At 45.2% G+C, this 16894-nt stretch overlaps 2 protein-coding genes and 1 long non-coding RNA gene across 5 annotated transcripts in view; all 3 read left to right on the forward strand.

Annotated features, from left to right (window-relative positions):
• Positions 1-330: 330 nt before the first annotated feature.
• sucla2 (succinate-CoA ligase ADP-forming subunit beta) lies at positions 331-9516 on the forward strand. Its single transcript, XM_058614333.1, has 11 exons — positions 331-487; positions 1642-1828; positions 4968-5067; positions 5164-5326; positions 5498-5626; positions 5775-5913; positions 7311-7472; positions 7548-7690; positions 7967-8087; positions 8177-8265; positions 8642-9516. Exons 1-11 carry the CDS (start codon positions 371-373, stop codon positions 8714-8716), a joined length of 1425 nt encoding a protein of 474 aa, XP_058470316.1. The 5' UTR covers positions 331-370; the 3' UTR covers positions 8717-9516.
• A 593-nt stretch (positions 9517-10109) lies between these two features.
• The window catches only part of LOC131444130 (gastrula zinc finger protein XlCGF26.1-like), a 10091-nt gene continuing 3306 nt past the window's right edge, over positions 10110-16894 (forward strand). The window contains exons 1-2 of one of the 3 annotated variants that reach the window (XM_058614320.1): positions 10110-10245; positions 10910-12239. In XM_058614320.1, coding sequence (XP_058470303.1) covers positions 10221-10245; positions 10910-12239 — 1355 coding nt within the window. In that variant the 5' untranslated portion in view covers positions 10110-10220. Of the gene's footprint in view, positions 10246-10909; positions 13860-16894 lie in introns of those variants that run through there. The other 2 variants (XM_058614312.1, XM_058614303.1) reach the window with 2 other exon arrangements.
• On the forward strand, positions 13875-14463 carry LOC131444281 (uncharacterized). Its single transcript, XR_009233711.1, has 2 exons — positions 13875-13959; positions 13997-14463. It is a non-coding gene; the product is annotated as an uncharacterized LOC131444281 (long non-coding RNA).

A 16894-nucleotide genomic window follows, 5' to 3' on the forward strand; every position in this document is an offset into this window, starting at 1 on the left:
CTGTCAATGACACTAAATAATATGAAACCATTTGGATTATTTCACATTTAAATGTAATGAACATCATAAATGTTTCAGATGGTCCATGAACACCACCCCCCTTGTCAAGAAGGCACAGCAACACCGCCATTTCCTTTGCAGGATGTGGAGCGCTGACCTCACAGCAGCCTCTCAGCCTCTACTTGTATATATTTTATTATACAGAGTTTTATTGAATATTTGAGTGAAAAATAAAAATCACTAGAACGTTGTTTTTTAACATCTAAGTTCATATTAAAGACTTTGAAGTCACCGCATGTTTTTGAATTGGTGTTGATGTTTTTCCGACAGCACGTGAAGCAGCCACGAAGAGACCCGAAGTTCACGGCGCATGCGCACTCATCACTCCTCCGAAGAGGAAGACATGGCGGCGTCCCTGATCTGCGGCCGTCTGACGGCCACCCTCAGAAACTCCTCCGGCAGGAGTTCCCTCAGCTCCGCGGCCAGGGTGAGTGTGAGTCCGGGGAGGAGCGGGGGGGGTTTCCGGCGGGGACGGCAGGGGTCCGCGGCTCCTCTAACGGCCGCGGTGACAGAGAAAACGGCCGCTTCATGTTTGACTTTCATTGACGTTTCGATTGTTTTGGCTAACGTGCTAAGTAGCAACTCGTTTAAGCCCGGGAGGACAGACACTGTGTCCCGCTGACAGACTCTCTGACCCCGCGAGACAGAGCCGAGGCTCCGGCAGCTGCAGCCGCACCTGTCCCTCACTGTCCCGAGGCCGGGGACAGAGGACGCTCGTTGTCTCCACCAGCGTGGATTTGAAGCTGCTGCTCATTAGAGACAAAATAATCCACGACTTTATTACATATCGCGGTAAAAACACTAGATAATAGGGAATCGGTCATAATTAATGTTTCACTGAGTGATTTAGTAATCCCAATAAAGTCACCAACACACAGTCCCAGTCATTTATTGTGAGGTGCCACAAGGGGGAGCTGCATCACCCCAGGATCATTTTTATTTTTTAAATACATTTGTATCTTCATGTTTTTAAAACATGTCATTTCCTTTGAAACATTATTACGTCATGTTATGTTACATTTTCAGTTTTCTTTAATCTGTGAAGTATAATCTATAATCTCTGTGAAGTGTAATCTATAATCTCTGTGAAGTGTAATCTATAATATCTGTGAAGTATAATCTATAGTCTCTGTGAAGTATAATCTATAATCTTTGAAGTATAATCAATCTCTGAAGTATATTCTATAATCTCTGTGAAGTATAATCTCTGTTAAATATAATCTATAATATATTATCTCTGTGAAATATAATCTATAATCTATTAGCTCTGTGAAATATAAGATCACAGATTCATGTTGAATGATAAGAGCGCCCCCTGTGTTACACTCAGTAAATTTAATTTATAAAGCACATTTACACACAGCATAAACTGACCAAAGTGCTGTACAGTGAAAGAAAACAAAGTAATACAAAAAACATTTGACCAATAGTCATCATTAAATAAGATAAAACATGAATAGTGAAATAAGTAACATTCAAGACAGGGCACACAACACAGAAAATATAGAGAAAAAGCAATACAGGATTAGGGAACAAGAAAGAAACTCTGGGAATCACAACTCCTCCCCTCTCGTCCTGCAGGTGCTGGGCGGATGTTCGGCTCTGCTGGGAGGCCACGCCTCCTCGCCGCTGCAGCAGCAGCAGCACAGGAACCTGTCTCTCCACGAGTACCTGAGCATCGGCCTCCTGAAGGAGGCGGGGATTTCTGTTCCTGAAGGGAAAGTGGCCACGTCTGCAGAGGAGGCGTACACTGTGGCCAAGGAGATCGGTGAGTCACACAGCGTCCGATCACAGCGTCCGATCAAAGCGTCCGATCACAGCGTCCGATCACAGCGTCCGATCACAGTGTCCGATCAAAGCGTCCGATCACAGCGTCCGATCACAGCGTCCAATCACACAGTGTCCGATCACAGCGTCCAATCACACAGCGTCCGATCACAGTGTCCGATCAAAGCGTCCGATCACAGCGTCCGATCACAGCGTCCGATCACAGCGTCCAATCACACAGAGTCCGATCACAGCGTCCAATCACACAGCGTCCGATCACAGTGTCCGATCAAAGCGTCCGATCACAGCGTCCGATCACAGCGTCCGATCAAAGCGTCCGATCACAGCGTCCGATCACAGCGTCCGATCACAGCGTCCAATCACAGTGTCGTATCTCAGACTGAACCTGTGTGTGTATGTGTGTGTGTGTGTGAGAGTGACTGACTGTGCATGTGCATGTGTGTGTCCGATCACAGCGTCCGATCACAGCGTCCGATCACAGCGTCCGATCACAGCGTCCAATCACAGTGTCGTATCTCAGACTGAACCTGTGTGTGTGTGTGTGTGTGTGTGTGTGTGTGTGTGTGTGTGTGAGAGTGACTGACTGTGCATGTGCATGTGTGTGTCCTATCACAGTGTCCAATCACAGCGATCATGTGACGTAGACAAAGACGTGATCATATGACGACATAGATAAAGACGCGATCTTGTGACGTTGATAAAGACGAGATCATGTGACGTAGATAAAGACGTGATCATGTGACGCAGATAAAGACGCGATCATGTTACTAAGATAAAAACGCGATCATGTTACTAAGATAAAGACGAGATCATGTGACGTAGATAAAGACGAGATCATGTGACTAAGATAAAGACGAGATCATGTGACGTAGATAAAGACGAGATCATGTTACTAAGATAAAAACGCGATCATGTTACTAAGATAAAGACGAGATCATGTGACGTAGATAAAGACGAGATCATGTGACTAAGATAAAGACGAGATCATGTGACGTAGATAAAGACGAGATCATGTGACGCAGATAAAGACGAGATCATGTTACTAAGATAAAGACGAGATCATGTGACGTAGATAAAGACGAGATCATGTGACGTAGATAAAGACGAGATCATGTGACGTAGATAAAGACGGGATCATGTGACGTAGATAAAGACGAGATCATGTGACGTAGACAAAGACGTGATCATGTGACGTAGATAAAGACGTGATCATGTGACGTAGATAAAGACGAGATCATGTTACTAAGATAAAGACGAGATCATGTGACGTAGATAAAGACGAGATCATGTGACGCAGATAAAGACGAGATCATGTTACTAAGATAAAGACGAGATCATGTGACGTAGATAAAGACGAGATCATGTGACGTAGACAAAGACGTGATCATGTGACGTAGATAAAGACGTGATCATGTGACGTAGATAAAGACGAGATCATGTGACGTGGATAAAGACGAGATCATGTGACTAAGATAAAGACGAGATCATGTGACGTAGATAAAGACGAGATCATGTTACTAAGATAAAGACGAGATCATGTGACGTAGATAAAGACGAGATCATGTGACGCAGATAAAGACGAGATCATGTTACTAAGATAAAGACGAGATCATGTGACGTAGACAAAGACGTGATCATGTGACGTAGATAAAGACGTGATCATGTGACGTAGATAAAGACGAGATCATGTGACGTGGATAAAGACGAGATCATGTGACTAAGATAAAGACGAGATCATGTGACGTAGATAAAGACGAGATCATGTTACTAAGATAAAGACGAGATCATGTGACGTAGATAAAGACGAGATCATGTGACGCAGATAAAGACGAGATCATGTTACTAAGATAAAGACGAGATCATGTGACGTAGATAAAGACGAGATCATGTGACGTAGACAAAGACGTGATCATGTGACGTAGATAAAGACGAGATCATGTGACGTAGACAAAGACGTGATCATGTGACGTAGATAAAGACGTGATCATGTGACGTAGATAAAGACGAGATCATGTGACGTGGATAAAGACGAGATCATGTGACGTGGATAAAGACGAGATCATGTGACGTAGATAAAGACGAGATCATGTGACGTGGATAAAGACGAGATCATGTGACTAAGATAAAGACGAGATCATGTGACGTAGATAAAGACGAGATCATGTGACATAGACAAAGACGTGATCATGTGACGTAGATAAAGACGTGATCATGTGACGCAGATAAAGACGAGATCATGTGACTAAGATAAAGACGAGATCATGTGACGTAGATAAAGACGAGATCATGTGACATAGACAAAGACGTGATCATGTGACGTAGATAAAGACGTGATCATGTGACGTAGATAAAGACGAGATCATGTGACCTAGATAAAGACGTGATCATGTGACGTAGATAAAGACGAGATCATGTGACGTAGATAAATACGAGATCATGTGACGTAGATAAAGACGTGATCATGTGACGTAGATAAAGACGAGATCATGTGACGTAGATAAAGACGTGATCATGTGACGTAGATAAAGACGAGATCATGTGACGTAGATAAAGACGTGATCATGTGACGTAGATAAAGACGAGATCATGTGACGTAGATAAAGACGAGATCATGTGACGTAGATAAAGACGTGATCATGTGACGTAGATAAAGACGAGATCATGTGACGTAGATAAAGACGTGATCATGTGACGTAGATAAAGACGTGATCATGTGACGTAGATAAAGACGTGATCATGTGACGTAGATAAAGACGAGATCATGTGACGTAGATAAAGACGTGATCATGTGACGTAGATAAAGACGAGATCATGTGACGTAGATAAAGACGTGATCATGTGACGTAGATAAAGACGTGATCATGTGACGTAGAGATCAGAAATGTTCCTTTAACAGTTGTGCTGGTTTTGGACTGAAGGTCATAGTTGTGTGTGTGTGTGTGTAGTTTATAAATAGCTGAAGGTTGTTCAGTGTGTAGAAGTGGGCGTGTCTTCAGTGGTGTCAGCTGACAGTCAGTCCAGCCTGAACCTTCTCTTCTTCATGATGTCACATGATGAAGTCAGTTGTCTTGTTTTTAAACGTGTTTGTTGTTGTTGTTGTTGTTGTTGTTGTGTCTCAGGTTCGAAGGATCTGGTGGTTAAAGCTCAGGTTCTGGCGGGCGGCAGGGGGAAGGGGACGTTTGAGGGCGGGCTGAAGGGCGGAGTCAGGATTGTCTACTCGTAAGTAAATTCAGGAGATAAGGCGACACTGTTAGCTCTGCTCCGTCTTTACTCCGTCACTCAAGTGTGAAGTAAACTCCTCCTCTTCCTGTCCAGTCCTGAAGAGGCGAGAGAGATTTCCTCTCAGATGATTGGCAGGAAGCTCTACACCAAACAGACGGGGGAGGCGGGGCGTATCTGCAACCAGGTGTTTATCTGTGAGCGCAGGTATCCACGCAGAGAGTATTACTTTGCTATTACTATGGAGAGATCGTTCCAGGTGAGACACACACGCACACACACAGACACACACACACACACACACACACACACACACACACACACACAGACACACACGCACACACACAGACACACACACAGACACACACACACACACAGACAGACACACACACAATAATTGACGGTGTCATGTGACCACACCCTCCTGCAGGGCCCTGTTTTGATTGGCAGCTCTCAGGGGGGCGTGAACATTGAAGACGTGGCGGCAGAAAATCCCGACGCCATCGTGAAGGAGCCCATCGACATCGTGACTGGAATAAAGCTGGAGCAGGCGGTGAAGGTAAGCCCCGCCTCCTCTTTGTCAGTTCTGCCCCCTGCTGCAGACGTGTGTGATAAACCACTCGCTCTCCCACACCAAAGTCCACAGAGGAAATCAGCACAGGTTAGACTACACCCCCAAAACTGACGTGTGATGTCATTTCCTGTAGATGGCTCAGAAGATGGGCTTCCCGCCAGCACTGGTGAACGAGGCGGCAGAAAACATGGTGAAGATTTACAACCTCTTCATCAAGTATGACGCCGCCATGGTGGAGATTAACCCTATGGTGGAGGACTCGTCTGGCATCGGTACACACACACACACACACACACAGAGAGAGACACACAGAGAGACACACAGACACGGAGAGACACACACAGAGAGATACAGAGAGACACACAGACACGGAGAGACACACACACACACAAACACACACAGAGAGACACACAGACACGGAGAGACACACACACACAAACACACACAGAGAGACACACAGACACGGAGAGACACACACACACACACACACACACACAGAGAGACACACAGACACGGAGAGACACACACACACACACAAACACACACAGAGAGACACACAGACACGGAGAGACACACACACACACACACACACACACACACAGAGAGACACACAGACACGGAGAGACACACACACACACACACACACAGAGAGAGACACACAGACACGGAGAGACACACACACACACACAGAGAGACACACAGACACGGAGAGACACACACACACACACACACACACAGAGAGACACACAGACACGGAGAGACACACACACACACACACACACACACACACACACAGAGAGACACACAGACACGGAGAGACACACACACACACACACACACACACACAGAGAGACACACAGACACGGAGAGACACACACACACACAGAGACACACAGACACGGAGAGACACACACACACACACACACACAGAGAGACACACAGACACGGAGAGACACACACACACACAGAGACACACAGACACGGAGAGACACACACACACACACACACACACAGAGAGACACACAGACACGGAGAGACACAGACACGGAGAGACACACACACACAGAGACACACAGACACACACACAAACACACACACAGAGAGACACACAGACACGGAGAGACAGACACAGAGACACACAGACAGAGACACACACATACAGACACAGAGACACACACACAGAGACAGATGTCTCTTGTCTGTCCTCAGTCATGTGTCTTATCTGTCCTCAGTCATGTGTCTGATCTGTCCTCAGTCATGTCTCTTGTCTGTCCTCAGTCATGTCTCTTGTCTGTCCTCAGTCATGTGTCTTGTCTGTCCTCAGTCATGTGTCTGATCTGTCCTCAGTCATGTGTCTGATCTGTCCTCAGTCATGTCTCTTGTCTGTCCTCAGTCATGTGTCTTATCTGTCCTCAGTCATGTGTCTGATCTGTCCTCAGTCATGTCTCTTGTCTGTCCTCAGTCATGTCTCTTGTCTGTCCTCAGTCATGTCTCTTGTCTGTCCTCAGTCATGTCTCTTGTCTGTCCTCAGTCATGTGTCTTATCTGTCCTCAGTCATGTGTCTTATCTGTCCTCAGTCATGTGTCTTATCTGTCCTCAGTCATGTGTCTTATCTGTCCTCAGTCATGTCTCTTGTCTGTCCTCAGTCATGTCTCTTGTCTGTCCTCAGTCATGTGCATGGACGCAAAGATCAACTTTGACTCAAACGCTGAGTACCGACAGCACAGAGTGTTTGAGATGCAGGACTGGACTCAGGAGGATCCTCGAGACCAGCAGGCCGCCAAGGCCGACCTGAACTACATCGGTCTGGATGGAACCATCGGCTGCCTGGGTCAGTGTCCACACACACACACACACACACACACACAGACAGGGCTGTGAGAACTGACCTTTGACCTCTGTGCAGTGAACGGAGCAGGTCTGGCCATGGCCACCATGGACATCATTAAACTACACGGCGGCACGCCCGCTAACTTCTTGGATGTAGGGGGCGGAGCCACAGCTCACCAGGTGACCGAGGCGTTTAAACTCATCACCTCTGACAAGAAGGTAAGAGGTCACCTGACGTCGTTAGCTTAGCATCAGTAATCCACAACTTCATCATCACTTTTGAAATTAGGATTAAAAACAGTTTTAAATCTGAGTGTGTGTGTGTGTCTGTCTGTCGGTCTGTCTGTGTGTGTGCGTGTTTGTGTGTGTGCGTGTGTCTGTCTGTCTGTCTGTCTGTCTGTGTGTGTGTCTATCTGTCTGTGTGTGTGTGCGTGTCTGTCTGTCTGTGTGTGTGCGTGTCTATCTGTCTGTGTGTGTGTGCGTGTCTGTGTGTAGGTTCAGGCCATCCTGGTCAACATCTTTGGAGGCATCATGAGGTGTGATGTCATCGCTCAGGGCATCATCATGGCCGTCACTGACCTGGACCTGAAGATCCCCATAGTTGTCCGGCTACAAGGTCAGACACACACACACACACACACACGCATACACACACACAGACACACAGACAGACAGACAGACTTGTGTGTTTTTGTTCTTCTGCAGGGACGAGAGTGGACGATGCTAAAGCTCTGATCGCAGCAAGTCCACTGAAGATCCTGGCCTGTGACGACCTGGACGAAGCTGCTAAGATGGTACACACACACACACACAGATGCGCACAGACACACACACACACACACACACACAACACAGAGACACACGCACGCACAGACACACACACAGACAGACACACACACAACACAGAGACACACGCACGCACAGACACACACACACGCACATACACACACGTGCACATACACAGACACACACGCGCACAGACACACCTCAACTAACTCTTTAATTTTGAGATCTGTTTTACATAAAGTTCTTCTCCTCCTGCTGCTCCTGCTCTTGCTCCTCCTGCTCCTCCTGCTCCTGCTGCTCCTGCTCTTGCTCCTCCTGCTCCTGCTGCTCCTGCTCTTGCTCCTCCTGCTCCTCCTGCTCCTCTTGCTCCTCTTGCTCCTGCAGGTGGTGAAGCTGTCTGAGATCGTGTCCCTGGCTAAAGAAGCTCAGGTGGACATCACCTTCCAGTTGCCCATCTAACAGAACCTGGACCTTCATCATCATTATCATCACTCCATCTGAGAGGACTCTCTGAGGCACGACGACACCATCACTCCTGTTTCCTGTTTCCTGTTTCCTGTTTCCTTTAAGTGTTGCACATGAGTCGATACGCACAAATACACACACACACACACACACACACACGCGCGTCTGTTTCCTGGTACTTGTCAGGAGAATCAGAACAGATGATGCTGTGACATCATCATTAATCACACATGCATGTGTGTAGCATTAGCATCTCTGAACATGAATGTCAATAAAAACATGACATCACTGTCGTCCCGCCCATATACCCACAGCCAGCCAATCAGGGCTCAGTGTCAGCTGACAGCCAGTTTATCTTTTTAAATACAAGAATGTTTGTCCTCATTTCTGCTGTCCAGGCCACAACCTCTGACCTCTGACCCACATTAGCATGTGTTTCAGTTAAACTGGTCTCAGATAAACTGGTCACAGTTAATCTGGTCTCAAACTGGTCACAGTTAAACTGGTCTCAAACTGGTTTCAATTAAACTGGTCATCGTTAATCTGGTCTCAATTAAACTGGTCATAGTTAATCTGGTCTCAGTTAAACTCGTTAATCTGGTCACAGTTAATCTGGTCACAGTTCATTTGGTCTCAATTAAACAGCGCCTGCGTCGTGCCTCAGAAACAGTGGAATAACGGTGTTGTGAGTTCTTTGTAAATAACCAAACACATTTTGTGGCTCTGAAATATTTATGCTCCTCATGGAAAAACGACGACAAAAGACAAAGTAAATAAATACAGAGAAACTGAAACGGTGTGTTTTTATTCCATTTCTGAGAAGGATTTAATAATTCATGGTTTCAACTATTCAATTATTAATGAGACGTTGATGTTTATAAAACTGATCACAGAAAGTCATCCTTTTATTTTGAAAACTGGAGTTGCATTATAGTGCGGGATTTGAACAAGTTTTGAGTTTCAGCGTGGATGAACACAAACTCTAATTTGTTTCGACAGAAACAGAAAATCTGACTTTTATTCTGAAAAGTAGCATGTTTTAGTGTGGGCAGGCACAGGCTTTTATTTTAAAAACTAGGGTTGTATATTAGTGTGGAGAAACAGAAAATCTGACTTTTATTTGGAAAAGTAGCGCGTTTTAGGGTGGACAGAGATGACACTTTTATTTTGAAAACGGGTTGTATTTTACTGTGGATAAACGTTTTTAAAATAAAGACGTAATACACATGTACATACGTTATTTTATTTCGAAATGTTTTTACGGTGACGTTCAGACGCTGAAACAAACATTTGCTTCAGGAAATTCAGGGAATTTTCTCAACGATCCAAGAAGAGTCGGATGTTCGTTTCGCAGCCGCAGGTGGCGCTGTGTCAGCGGTCACACTTTGAACTGCAGCTGAAGAAATAACACGAAGAAGAAAAGACGTCCTGCTTCCGGTTCTGACAGAACTAGCTACTAGTTAGTTAGCAGCTGACTGGACGGCTAACAGCGGAGGAGATGGACGGTGAGGGTGAGGGCGAGGGTGAGTTGGGGGGGGGGGGGGGGGGTGAGAGGGTGAGGGTGAGGGCGGTGACAGTGTGAAGTTACCCAGCAGCTGACACACACACGCTAACCTGCTAGCTAAGCTAATGAAGTTAGCCGCTGCTTCATGATAAATGTGTTTTTATTCAAATATTTAAATATTTAGTTTACTTTAATCAACACAAACTATGTAAGAATATTAGTGATATTACTGTGTGTGTGTGTGTGTGTGTGTGTCATTGCCCTTCACGTTGGTTCAGACAACGTAAACAAACAGAAGTAAACGAGTGAGTCACAGATTTTCAAAATAAAATGTCACAGTGATCGTCGCTCACTGATCACAGTGATCGTCGCTCACTGATCACAATGATCGCAGTGATCGTCGCTCACTGATCACAGTGATCGTCGATCACTGCGATCACTGTGATCGCTCACTGTGATCAGTGATCTTCGTTCACACGTTCACTTCTTTTCTTCAATCACATGAACGAGTCATGTTTCACTTCTTCACCAGTAGGGGGCAGCCATCTTTAACTGTAGACGTTAGGAGTGGTACTGCACGACAGAGGGCGCTAACATCACTGCACCCTGCTGGTGAGAGGGTGAACTACAGCTGTGTGTTTGTTGTCAGTGACCGTTTGAAGTGTCTCTTGTGTCTCCTGCAGACGTGCAGCAGCTGCTGCTGATGAAACAAGAAGTTCCCTCTGAGCAGCAGCAGTGCCGCTCCGGTGTGGACCAGGAGGAGGCGCCAGAGTGCCCCCACATCAAAGAGGAAGAGGAGGAAGTGAGCATCAAACACGAGGAGGAGGCGGAGATCATCGCTGTGACTGTGAAGAGTGAAGAAGATGAAGAGAAACCCGAGTCCTCACAGCTTCATCATCACAGTCTCACTGAGGACAACGCAGACCACTGTGGACCACCAGAACCAGAACCAGCCAGCAACTCAGGTCCACATGGTCCTGAGCACCAGACTGAAGACTCTTCTGAGACTGAGGACAGTGACGATGACGGGAAGGAGACGAGTGAAGCTTCAGGTTTAAAAGCAGTGACAGGAAACAGCGGAGAGAACGTGTTCAGCTGCTCTGAGTGCGGGAAAGGATTCAGCAACAAGAAGAACCTGAGGAAACACGAGAAGATTCACACGGGAGAGAAACTGTGCATCTGTTCAGAATGTGGTTTAAGATTCATCTACGAGTCCAGTCTGAAGAGACACGTGAGGATCCACACGGGAGAGAAGCCGTACCGCTGCTCCGAGTGCGGCCAAGGCTTCGTGTACAAATATAATCTGCTGTCGCACATGTCGTCACATTCAGGAGAGAAACCGTTCACCTGCTGCGAGTGTGGGAAAGGATTCATGCAGAAGGTCGATCTGACTTCACACGAGAAGAGCCACTTAGGAGAGAAACCGTTCTGCTGCTCCGAGTGCGGGAAGTGTTTTGTCAGGAAGAGACATCTGAGGTCACATGAGAAGATCCACACGGGAGAGAGGCCGTTCACCTGCTCCGAGTGTGGGAAAGGATTCACGGTGAAGGGAGATCTGAGGTCACACGAGAGGAGTCATCTGGGAGAGAAACCGTTCAGCTGCTCCGACTGTGGCAAGAAGTTCATCAGGAAGAGTAACCTGAGGGCGCATGAGAAGATCCACACCGGGGAGAAACTCTTCAGCTGCTCCGACTGTGGCAGGAAGTTCAACGAGAAGAGTAATCTGAGGAAACACGAGAAAATCCACACGGGCGAGAAACCGTACACCTGCTACGAGTGCGGGAAGAGTTTCAACGAGAAGAGTAATCTGAGAAAACATGAGAGGATTCACACGGGAGAGAAACCCTTCTGCTGCTCTGTGTGTGGGAAAGGATTCATCCAGAAGGGAAACCTGAGATCACACGAGAAGATCCACACGGGACTGAAACTGTTCAGCTGCTCCGAGTGCAGCAAGAAGTTCACCGAGAAGAGGAAACTGAGAGCTCACGAGAAAACTCACTCTGGAGAGAAACCGTTCAGCTGCAGCATCTGTGGCAAGAGATTCACCGAGAAGAGAAGCCAGATACGACACATGTCTGTCCACGCTAAAGACTCCTACTGGACTGTCACTGTCTAATCCACCAGATTAACCCACAGTTAATCCAGATACGACACATGTCTGTCCACGCTAAAGACTCCTACTGGACTGTCACTGTCTAATCCACCAGATTAACCCACAGTTAATCCAGATACGACACATGTCTGTCCACGCTAAAGACTCCTACTGGACTGTCACTGTCTAATCCACCAGATTAACCCACAGTTAATCCAGATACGACACGTGTCTGTCCACGCTAAAGACTCCTACTGGACTGTCACTGTCTAATCCACCAGATTAACCCACAGTTAATCCAGATACGACACGTGTCTGTCCACGCTAAAGACTCCTACTGGACTGTCACTGTCTAATCCACCAGATTAACCCACAGTTAATCCAGATACGACACGTGTCTGTCCACGCTAAAGACTCCTACTGGACTGTCACTGTCTAATCCACCAGATTAACCCACAGTTAATCCAGATACGACACGTGTCTGTCCACGCTAAAGACTCCTACTGGACTGTCACTGTCTAATCCACCAGATTAACCCACAGTTAATCCAGATACGACACGTGTCTGTCCACGCTGAAGACTCCTACTGGACTGTCACTGTCTAATCCACCAGATTAACCCACAGTTAATCCAGATACGACACGTGTCTGTCCACGCTGAAGACTCCTACTGGACTGTCACTGTCTAATCCACCAGATTAACCCACAGTTAATCCAGATACGACACGTGTCTGTCCACGCTAAAGACTCCTACTGGACTGTCACTGTCTAATCCACCAGATTAACCCACAGTTAATCCAGATACGACACGTGTCTGTCCACGCTAAAGACTCCTACTGGACTGTCACTGTCTAATCCACCAGATTAACCCACAGTTAATCCAGATACGACACGTGTCTGTCCACGCTAAAGACTCCTACTGGACTGTCACTGTCTAATCCGCCAGATTAACCCACAGTTAATCCAGATACGACACGTGTCTGTCCACGCTAAAGACTCCTACTGGACTGTCACTGTCTAATCCGCCAGATTAACCCACAGTTAATCCAGATACGACACGTGTCTGTCCACGCTAAAGACTCCTACTGGACTGTCACTGTCTAATCCGCCAGATTAACCCACAGTTAATCCAGATACGACACGTGTCTGTCCACGCTAAAGACTCCGACTGGACTGTCACTGTCTAATCCGCCAGATTAACCCACAGTTAATCCAGATACGACACGTGTCTGTCCACGCTAAAGACTCCTACTGGACTGTCACTGTCTAATCCACCAGATTAACCTACAGTTAATCCAGATACGACACGTGTCTGTCCACGCTAAAGACTCCTACTGGACTGTCACTGTCTAATCCACCAGATTAACCTACAGTTAATCCAGATACGACACATGTCTGTCCACGCTAAAGACTCCTACTGGACTGTCACTGTCTAATCCACCAGATTAACCTACAGTTAATCCAGATACGACACGTGTCTGTCCATGCTACATGATCGAGCATTTGTCACATGATCGAGCGTTTGTCACATGACAATAATGACAATAACGTCGTTTGTCACACGATCGATCGAGCGTTTGTCACATGATCAAGCGTTTGCGTGTCACATGATCGAGCGTTTGTCACATGATCGAGCGTTTGCGTGTCACATGATTGAGCGTTTGTCACATGATCAAGAGTTGTCACATGATCGAGCGTTTGCGTGTCACATGATTGAGCGTTTGTCACATGATCAAGAGTTGTCACATGATCGAGCGTTTGCGTGTCACATGATCGATCGAGCGTTTGTCACATGATTGAGCGTTTGCGTGTCACATGATCGAGCGTTTGTCACATGATCGAGCGTTTGTCACATGACAATAATGACAATAAAATGACAATAATCCAGACAGTGAAAGTGAATGAAAACCCTTTAGGAAAACAGGAAACACTTTAATCCACTTTAATCTGGTAATCTGACTGAGATTGGCTCCATTTAAGTGAGTTTAACAGCAGGTAAGAAGTCAAACCTGGTTTAGTTAACACTAACACTGTTAGTAAACAGAGGTGAATGTGATGTCGTCATAACTGCGTCTCCATGGCAACAAAACCATGAACAATAATCTGAGATTAAATCACTTTCTGATGAATAAACTTTTCTCTCATTGTTTGTGTTTGTTTTCACTTCTTTAATCTGTGACTAAAGCTATCTGGATAACTTCTGAGATTAATGTATTAAGATGACTTTAAACTCTTAAACACAACTTTAACACAGTCCAGTCTTTATAGTGGTTAATGATAATAAACTGTGGTTATCCAGATAACTTCAGGATTAACTGTCTCATCGTCATGGTAATTGATCACAACCTCTCGAGCAATCAGATCAGAGGACCCAGAGTGACGATAGTACAGGAGCTGGGCGGGTCAAAGGTCAAGCATGTGTTACCATGGTGCAGCTGCATGTTGTTGCCAGAAGAGGGCGAATTTATTTGTACACGTGGAAATTCATGGTGATTTTTAGAAGCAGGTGAAAACGAGTAAAACAAAATCAATTCTTGAAATAAAAACTATTTCAAACATAAACGTGTCACGGGACTCACGCACCCGCACACGCTCACACACACTCGCACACGCTCGCACACGCACACACGCACACACACACACTCAGCTCCAGACTCGACTTGAGCTCTTTTACCTGAAACACTGAACACAAACATCTGTTTACTTCAAATCATTAAACATCATCATCACTTTGACAGTGTGTGCTCTGGGGGGTATTCCATCAAGCAGGCTAAAGGCAAAGCCAAGCTTAAATGGCCAAGTCTGGCTAATATGAGTGAGAGTTCGGTTCCATCAAAGAGGCTGAGATTAGCCCCAACTCAGTAACCATGGAAACTATGACTCTGGCTAAGCCTCAACCATGGCTAAGCCATAACTGTGGCTCAGGTTTCAGTTCCATCAATCTGAGCCTCAACCCTGTTCCACCAAGGTGGCTAATGTGAATGCCAGCCATGTAACCATGGTAACTTATGCTGCCGGGCAAACCTGGTCTGTAGCAGGCTAAAAGTGAAGCTTAGCACCATCTATGATCAAAGAATGTCCAATAGACAGAAACAGAGACACACAACTGTCATGGGATGATAAAATAATATGATACACATAAAATATATAATCAAATGTAGTAAAGAAGTGATTTATACTAATAATTATATATTATATACAAGTACATGAAAGAACACTATCACCAAAATAAAATATAATAAAAAATAAGACACAAATAAATACTAAACGAATTAGCAAAAAAATATAATAAAAGGAAATTGAGGCATTGAAAATAAAAGATTGAATATGAACACCAAACCACAATTAGATGATTGATTTGCTGTCACCTGCATTCACTTACTCATCTCCATTGAATTGCCTGATTTGCTAAATGATTCTAGATAAATAATCAATAGATCTGTCATATGATTATTTCCTATAGAATGATAACCAACATTGCATTTCTTCATGTAATAATCTAACATCAGTTGTATGATAAATGTGATGAGTCATGTAAAATACTTTGATTAAATGTAGCCTATTATTATCAAAAATGTAGGCAAGGCTACTTTATATAGCACATTTTAGCACAAGGTGATTCAAAGTGCTTTACATAAAATAAGATGAAAATACAACAATTCAACATATAGCATCTGGGACAGAATACAGAAGTAGCACAAATACAGCATGTAAAAATGACAGGCTTAAATGAAAAGGATATCAATTCTATACAATTGGCCATGCAGGAAATAAATGAAAGCTATCCCATCGATTTGCATAACATTCAGTTGATAAATGTGATGAATATCACTTTCTAACATTACTACTAGGGCTGCCAAATGATCAAATATGGAGAATTTCACAATAATGCTATTTTAATTATGTTCATATGAATGTTACTTATTAGGGCTGTCTTTTTGTTCTTTGGGGATTTTCCTTTTCATTTTAGGGCTTTGGTTGCATTAATAGGTCCACATAATTGATCAGTTTAAAACAAAAACCATCAAGAAATCAATTGGTAGATTATTGTCTACATATATGTTGTCCCTTTGATGGAGGATTTATATAACATGATGATGCTGAAATACTTCATTTTCTTTGTCACTTACACATTCAGCCTGTCGGCAATATTCTGCCACGCCACATCCCTCGCTTTATTGATTGCCGCGGTATTGCCCTTCTTTGGGATTATGTGGCTGTAATCCTCATATACCTCCATGAGGAGGGTTTGCTCCGCTGCGGAGAACATCTCTGCACGTTCTTTTCCTCTTGCTTTTCGGCATTTTTCACAGTTTCCGCGCTCGACTAGAATGGGCTTTTTATTTTCCCTGTGGGCGTGCACAAGTTGAGGCTTAACAGGTGAGGCTTGACTAAGCGTCAGGTGGAGCCAGCTGATTTCACTTGATGGAACGACTTGGAGCTAGATTGGGAAGTGGAGCTTAGTCAAGCTTCAAGCTTACACCTAAGTCTGGCAATTCTTAGCTACGTTGATGGAATACCCCCCAGGTGGACTTCACTAGCGAAGGTGATCCTGAGATCCTGATTGGCTCTGGTTC

Source organism: Solea solea, chromosome 2, assembly GCF_958295425.1.
Source record: "Solea solea chromosome 2, fSolSol10.1, whole genome shotgun sequence".
In the NCBI taxonomy this organism is placed as follows: domain Eukaryota; kingdom Metazoa; phylum Chordata; class Actinopteri; order Pleuronectiformes; family Soleidae; genus Solea; species Solea solea.

What these genes read in the sequence shown, in the direction of transcription:
- sucla2 (XM_058614333.1), top strand. Translation starts at nt 371, where the DNA reads ATGCGCACTCATCACTCCTCCGAAGAGGAAGACATGGCGGCGTCCCTG. An exon ending in GGAGTCAGGATTGTCTACTC is followed by an intron (nt 5,068 to 5,163) that starts GTAAGTAAATTC and finishes CTTCCTGTCCAG; the next exon opens with TCCTGAAGAGGCGAGAGAGA. An exon ending in GGAGGACTCGTCTGGCATCG is followed by an intron (nt 5,914 to 7,310) that starts GTACACACACAC and finishes GTCTGTCCTCAG; the next exon opens with TCATGTGCATGGACGCAAAG.